Source organism: Eptesicus fuscus, chromosome 5, assembly GCF_027574615.1.
Source record: "Eptesicus fuscus isolate TK198812 chromosome 5, DD_ASM_mEF_20220401, whole genome shotgun sequence".
NCBI classification, from domain to species: domain Eukaryota; kingdom Metazoa; phylum Chordata; class Mammalia; order Chiroptera; family Vespertilionidae; genus Eptesicus; species Eptesicus fuscus.
In genome coordinates this window covers 89,077,566-89,085,394 of record NC_072477.1, presented here as the reverse complement: position 1 = coordinate 89,085,394, position 7,829 = coordinate 89,077,566, and the positions used below count along the sequence as shown (strand labels likewise).

The 7,829-nt window shown below is 42.4% G+C and overlaps 1 protein-coding gene across 2 annotated transcripts in view; it reads left to right on the top strand.

Moving 5' to 3' along the window:
* Positions 1-443: 443 nt before the first annotated feature.
* The window catches only part of RALGAPA1 (Ral GTPase activating protein catalytic subunit alpha 1), a 273,811-nt gene continuing 266,425 nt past the window's right edge, over positions 444-7,829 (top strand). For both annotated transcript variants that reach the window (XM_054716552.1, XM_054716551.1), the window contains exon 1: positions 444-833. In XM_054716552.1, coding sequence (XP_054572527.1) covers positions 728-833 — 106 coding nt within the window. In that variant the 5' untranslated portion in view covers positions 444-727. The remainder of the gene's footprint in view (positions 834-7,829) is intronic.

Sequence of the window (7,829 nt, the reverse complement as noted above, 5' to 3'; positions counted from 1 at the left end):
TACACAGTAGAGATGAAGGGCCTTTATAAACAAAACGCAGACGGTACTCTTCTCGGAGTTTGCTTAAAACAACGCACGCAGTCATTACCTTCTCTGACTTTCTTGGGCTCCTCCTTGGACGGCTTACCCAGGAAACCAAAGGGGCGGGGATCATGCCACGGGTGATCTCACGCTGGCATGACGTCAGGAAATTTTGACGTCAGACGTCAGAAGGCCGTTGCCAGGGGGACCATACTCTACTGACGGCAGCGTCGTGAAATCCCCTCCCCTCCATCCCTTTTCGGCTCCTGCAGGATCCAGGCTGCTAGAGACGCTTTAACCTTAAGGGGGCCTCCGGGAGCGGGGAGCGGAGCTGCTGACGCCGAGCGCCCCACCCCCGCGGCTCCGGTCCTGGGCCGGCCAGTGGCGGCGAGCGGCGGCCACAGGAAGCGGGCGGCGGCGGCGGCGGCGGCGGCGGCGGCCTCCGCAGGTCTCCCCAGCTCCGTGCCCGGCTGGAGAAGGGATCCGCCATATTGGGGCCGGAGCCGAAGGCGCCTGGCAGCCGCGGCGCGAGGCGGGTGGAGGCGGCGGCCCCGGCCTGGGTCTGGGCGGAGTCGGCTGCCCCGGGGCCTCGCAAGGTTGGGGAGTGAATGAGCCTCTCGCGCTAGCCTCCTCCCCGCCCACTCTCGCCTCTCGCCGCCGCCGGGGCCGGGCCGGGGCCGGGGCCGGGGACGGCCGCGGCGGCAGGATGTTCTCCAAGAAGCCGCACGGGGACGTGAAGAAATCTACCCAAAAGGTGCTGGACACCAAGAAGGACGCGCTGACCCGACTCAAGCACCTGCGATGCGTCATTGGTGAGGAGCGGGGGGCGGCGGCGCCGGAGGCCTGGGCGGCGGGCCAGCCTCCCGGGCGGGCGCCCCTGGGGACTCCCCGGTCCCGGCGCGGAGCGGGGCTGCGCGAGGGGAGGGGGAGGCGGCGCCTCTGCAGGGAGGCGGGAGGGCGGTTAATTTGGGGAAGAGAAAACTTGGCGCTTGTCAAACACTGATCAACCAGTAACACAGGGTTATCTCCTTTTGAGTGAATAATCCCACGTCATTAAAAAAAAACACACACACAAAAACTAGTGTTATCTAAAGACAGATCTTTTTCAGACTTTCGGTGGACGTGGTGCTGTGGGGAATGGTGTTTGTAGGGCGTGTTTGCCAGATAGATGACTCCCGTCCTCCCTGCCCAAGTGAAAATAATCCTCTCTCGGACAACCGACACCTGTACCTGTATTTACAAGTTTCTTGTGTAACGAGGGCCGGGAGGAAGCAGTCATACCTCTTTTTGGCAAGTGGGTGGTTCCCCAAAAAGCTGGTGGGAAGGAGCCCCGCCCTTGGTTAATGCACCTTGTTCATCACCACTGTCCTGTAGGGAGAACTATTATTAATTATAGTCAACAAGGTAGTTTACAGCTTCCTTTGCCCCTAGAGAATTACATAGAACCCGCTTTTCTTTAACGAAAAATGTCTTGTCGTCTGTTTCCCTCTACTGTTTTGCTGGCGGACCAAAGAGTGCCCTGCATTTTGGATGTAGTGTTAAAGGAATCTTGGATACTGGGTCCCTTTAGACTCACAGGGCTGTAATAGTATTTATGGAACATCTGGCTCAGTACTTGGATCTTTTTGATGAAATTTGAGGTGAGAAGGAAAGTTAGTTTGCCCGAGTTAATACAGAGTTAATGTCAGAATGGAATTTTGAACCCACACGTCTGAATGAGTCCTAGCTTAGAATTTATCTCAAGCTTTCTTCCTAGTGAGTTTATTCCGTGATTTAAGTCCCTTATTTGGGGTGCCTGTTTCTCTACCATACCGTACCGTACCGTACCATACATATCACATCACATCGCATCACACTACCAGGATACCACCAGTGACACCTAACATTTGTATAGTGGTTTACTGTTTTCATAATGATTTCACCTAAATTATAATTAATCCTCACAAGAACCCTACAGGTAGATATTATCCTCCATTGTTTACTAATGAGGAAGCTGACGTTTGGGAATGTCAAGTGGCCATCCAGGTACTAGAGGCCAGAGCCAGAAATGGAGCCCAGATTTCATATCTCCAGTATAGTTTTTCACTTTTCCTACATTTATGACAGCAAATCTTTATCACAAGTAAGTTGTACTTATTCCTGTGGAATAGAGAGAAAACAAATACAGTTTAATGGTATAAAAAGAAGCCCAGCTTTCAAGAAAAATATAAATTTTCTAAATGTAGTTGAGATTGTGATCTTTTAATTTATGATCTTCATTCCACTTGAGAACTAACTCGTTGAAGAAAACGTTTGGCTGAGAGAGTGAGAAAAAGAAAGAATGTGTGAGTGTAGGAGATGTATCACACATGATGGAAGTTTGAAATTGAAGACTTCATGGAATTTGACACCTACTTGGGATAAACTGTAGGTTGAGTAATGAATGGCAGAGCTATAAAGTTGAATTCCAGTGGAGTATTGACATTTCCTAAATTAAGCCATAGTTCTCTAATATTACAGTGAAGGAATGGCTCATGTATACTTTTTGACAGAAATTTCTTCCATGACAGAGGAGACAAGGTCTAAATTAAGTGGTCATACATACCGCATATTTTGTATGGCCTGGTTTCCTCGGTTTGAAAACAAAACAATAATTTTAAAAAATCCTTTTACCTTTTAGTGATTTATGGGCTTTTTTGAAAAAAAATAGAGCATATACTGTATAAAAACATTTAAAATATCCTTCAGAACCTTCAAATAGAGAACATTGTGGTTTCAGATTCCCTGCCCTATGTGTTGAGGAGGTTTATGTTTGGAAACATTTTTGCTTGTCAAAACTTGGGGGAGGTGCTTCAATCTCCTAGTGGGTAGCAGGAATGTTGAAAAAAAAAAAATCTTACAATGCACAGAATAATCTCTCACAACAATATTCTAACGCTAGATGTCAATGGTGCCGAGGTTTAGAAACCTTGTCAAAATATAGTGTATAGAAGAGACACTGAGAACCTTTTTTGGAAACAGGTACAAGTTTCACATAAAGTAATTGAGTATTGCCAGTTACACAGGATTTTGATTTTGATTTGGTTTCATCAGAACTATATTTTTAACCCTTAGATTGAACTGCCATTTATTTAGGGTACTTATATAATTCAGTGGACCCAAATATATAACATATTTAAACATCCAGTGTAAACTTTTTTCAGGCATGCGTTCCCACTATAGGACAATTCCAGCTGAATTTATAGAACTTGACTCTGAAATACTGCTATATATTTGATATGTAGGAATTGGAAGTTACGAGTTATTATTTTTTAAAGAAATAAAACCTTGTCTAGTTTAAAAAGTTTTGTGTTTTCCTCTTATCTCCCCACCCCCCTTTTTTTATATATATATAACTGATAACTTTAAGATAATGACACTAAGTTAGCACATGTAAAGTGGCTAACATAATGCCTGACATATAATGACTAAATATTAATTTTCATCATCTATGGCAAGGTAACAAATCAGCCTTCTAGATTTAAAAAGAAAAAGATGAGTTCTTATTTAGCTAATATATTGATTATTGTTGGGTCATTCTTTCTAATAGCTTTATTGAGGTATAATTGACATACAATAAATTGCACATATTTTTAAAGCATATAATTGAATAATTTTTGGCATATATATACTTTGTGAGGCCATCATGACAATTAAGATCCGGAACATATACAGACAATTAGAATAATAACTCCCTAAAGTTTACTTTTTCCCCTTTGGAATCCCTTACTTCCATCCCTACTTGCACCTACTCTCTTCCCTGGTCTGTCACTGACCTGCTGTCACCTCAGAGTAGTTTGCATTGTGTGTGTGTGTGTGTGTGTGTATACATATATGTGGAATTATACAATATTTTTTGTGTGATTTCTTTTATTCAGCCTTATTCTTTTGAAATTCATCAATATTGTTGTCGAGTATGTCAATAGCACATAGCTTTTATTGCTGAGTAGTATTCCATTGTATGAATATGCCACAGCTTGATTACCCATTCACCTGTTGATGGACATGTGGGTTTTCAGCTTCAGCTATTGCAAATAAAGCTCCTATGAGGGATACCTGTATAGCACGTTTTCTTTTCTCTTAGATAAATACCTAGGAGTGGAATGGCTGAAATCATGTGGCAGTTGTTTGTTTAACTTTTTAAAGAAACTGCCGTACTGTTTTTTACCATTTTACATTCTCATTGAAACATGCGGTTCGGGGTGCAAACTTCACGTGGGTCCTTGTCCGACAAAGTTGAAGAATAAATTCGAGAACTAAAAGATTTTTAAAATAAAAATGTAGAAGTTTATTGGAAGCATATACAAACTCCATCTGGGCAGGGGTGTCCCATAGGGGATGCCCTGAGAAAGGGCCCCCAAATGGGAAAAGCCTGCTTTCTCTCTCTAGTGGGAAAAATCTACTAGTAAATCTAAAAAATCTGTAAATCTCTTTGTCTCTGGCTTTATAAAGGCTGTAGTTCTTTGTCTGAACTTGACCCTTTCTAATTGGACCCTTCCTCAATTTAGGACCCCTGTGCTTTCCTCATTGGTCATTTTGCTACATATAATTAGTTTCAAAGTCTTGGAGCTATTTCTGCCCTTCACATATCCATCTTATCTGTTCAGGTTTGAGTTGCTTTTAATCTCCCTTATGGCTCTCCCAGCTGCTCAGGTCAGGGCTGCTTTTAATTGCTCAGGCCAGAAATGCCTCCATCGTCCCTGGACCCCCTCTTCCTGTCTGTCTAATTAAGCTAGCTAGCTAACCCTTATCATCATCAGCAGTGTATGGAGACTACCATTTTCTCCACAAATGCACCAGCCCCACTTTTTGCCAGTCTTCTTAATTTCAGCCACTATAAGAAGTATATAGTGGTTATAATTAGTATTTCCCTGATATCTAATAACATTGAGCTTCTTTTCATGTGCTTATTTATCACTGTATAATTTCTTTGAAGTGGCTGCTCAAATCTTTTACCTATTTTTAAAATTGTTTGTTTTCTTATTCAGGTGTGAAAATTCTTTGTATTCTGGATAAAAGTATTTTATCAGATTTTTTCCCCAAGTTTGAATTGTCTTTTAATTTTCTTAACATTTTCTTTGAAGGAGGAGGAATTCTTAATTTTAAGTCCATATAATCAAACTTTTGTTTTATGGTTCATACTTTTGGTGTTGTATCTAAAATCTTTGTCTAACCCAAGGTCACAAAGATTTTCTTTTATGATTTCTTTTAGCAGATTTTTAATTTTAGGATTTATATTTTGGTCTATGATCCTTCTTTAGTTAACTTTGTAAATATGGTTTGAGATATGAATTGAAGTTTATTTTTTTTGCACATGGATATATCCTATTGTTTCAGCACCATTTGTTGAAAAAGACTGCCCTGTCTTACCATTGAATTGCCTTTGTAGTTTTTCATAAACTCAGTTGACATGTATGTGTGGATCTATTTTTGGACTCCTTTTTTGTTCCTGTGATCTATTTGTCTGTGTTATTGCTAGTACCACAGTGTTTTTTAAAATTTATTGTAACTTGATAGTACATCTTGAAATCAGGTAGTGTTGTCCCTCCAACTTCGCTCTTCCTTTTCAAAGGATTTTTCTGGGGGTGGGCAGTATGCCATGTCATTTACATTTCCATATGAATTTTAAGATATAGCTTGTCAATTTCTAAAATAAATAAGATAAATTTTCCTGCTGGGATTTTGATTGGGATTATGGTGAATCTATAGGTCAATTTGGGAAAAGTTAACAATATTGAAATCTCTGACTCATGAACAAGGTATGTTTCTCCATTTATATAGGGCTCTTTAATTTCTCTAGCAATGTTTTGTAGTTTTTAATGTTCAGGTCTCTTTGTTACTTATTCCTAAATATTTTCTACTTTTGATGCTCTTGTAAATGACATCTTTATATTTGTTTCTGATTGTTGCTAGTGTAAGGAAATACAATTGATTTTTGTATATTGAGCCTTGTATCGTTTTTAAAAATTTAAATTTATTGGGGTAACATTGATTAATAAGGTTATGTAGGTTTCAAATGTATATTTCTATGATACATGATCTGTATATTTTTTTATCCCACATTATACACACAATATCAGATCCCAATGCTGGTATTACCACCATCAATTATGACTGCTTGAAAAGTTAAATTTTTTTGGCATATCCTATGCCCATGAGCCTTGTATTTTAAAAACTTTATTAACTCACTAGAGGCCCGGTGCACAAAATTTGTGCACGGGGGCGGGGGGGGGGCGGTGTGTCCCTCAGCCCAGCCTGCACCCTCTCCAATTTGGGACTCCTTGAGGGATGTCCAACTGCCCGTTTAGGCAGTCGGACATCCCTCTCACAATCTAGGACTGCTGGCTCCCAACTGCTCGCCTGCCTGTCTTCCCGATTGCCCCTAACTGCTTCTGCCTGCCAGCCTGATCACCCCCTAACCACTCCCCTGCCAGCCAGATTGATGCCTAACTGCTCCCCTGCAGGCCTGGTCACTGCTAACTGTCCTCCCCAGCAGGCCTGGTCCCCCCCAACTACTCTCCCCTGCAGGCCTGGGTTCCCCCCCAACTGCCCTTCCCTGCAGGCCCAGTCGCCCCCAACTTCCCTCCTCTGCCAGCCTGGACACCCCTAACTGCCCTCCCTTGCTGGCCTGATCACCCACAACTGCCCTCCCTCCCTTGCAGACCTGGTCCCTCCCAACTGCCCTCCCCTGCTGGCTTGATCGCCCACAACTGCCCTCCCTTGCAGGCCTGGGCCCTCCCAACTGCCCTCCCCTGCTGGCCATCTTGTGTCAGCCATCTTGTGTCCACATGGGGGAAGCCATCTTTGACCACATGGGGGCAGCCATCTTGTGTGTTGGAGTGATGGTCAATTTGCATATTACTCTTATTAGATAGGATTAGTTCTATTAGCCTTTTGAAGATTCCATTGGATTTTTTACATAGACAATCTCGTTTGTGAATAAATACTATTTTGCTTCTTCCTTTCTAATCTTCCTTTCCTTTATTTCTTTTTATTGCCTTTTGAACTCACTAGAACCTCTAGTAAAGTGTAGAATAGAAGTGGTGAGAGTGGATATCCTTGTCTTGTTTTTTTGTCTTGGTTAAGCAATCATTTTTTTTTTTACCATACAATATGATAACTGTAGGTTTTTCATAGATAGCCTTTATCATGTTGAAAAAGTTTCATTCCATTGCTAGTTTGCTGAAACTTTTCATCAGGAATGGATGTTAAATTTGTCAAATACTTTTCTTCTTTTGTTGAGATGGAAAGATGTTTTTTTCTTTTTTCATTTGTATGAAATGCTGTATTATAGTCATTGATTTTCAAATGTTTACACAACTCTGCAATCTTGGGAGTAAGCTCAGTGGTCCTGTGTGTATTGTCATCCTATATAATAAAAGCCTAATATGCTAAGTGTCTGGTTGTCTGTTCAACCAATCAAAGTGTAATATGCTAATGATATGCTAAGGCCTCTCAATTGCTTGCTATGATGTACACTGACCACCAGGGGGCAGACGCTCTGACTGGTAGGTTAGCTTGCTGCTGGGTTCTGGCAGATCGGGACTGAGTGAGATGGGCTGGACATGCCCTGGAGCCCTCCTGCATCCCTCACTGGCCCCAATCGTGCACCAGTGGTGTCCCTCAGTCTGGCCTGCACCCTCTCACAATCTGGGACCCCAGGGGATGTCAGAGAGGTGGTTTCAGCCAAATCCCACAGGCCAGGCTGAGGGAACCCACTGGTGCACGAATTCGTGCACCAGGCCTCTAGTATTTATATATTGTTGCATTTGATATGCTAAAATTTTGTT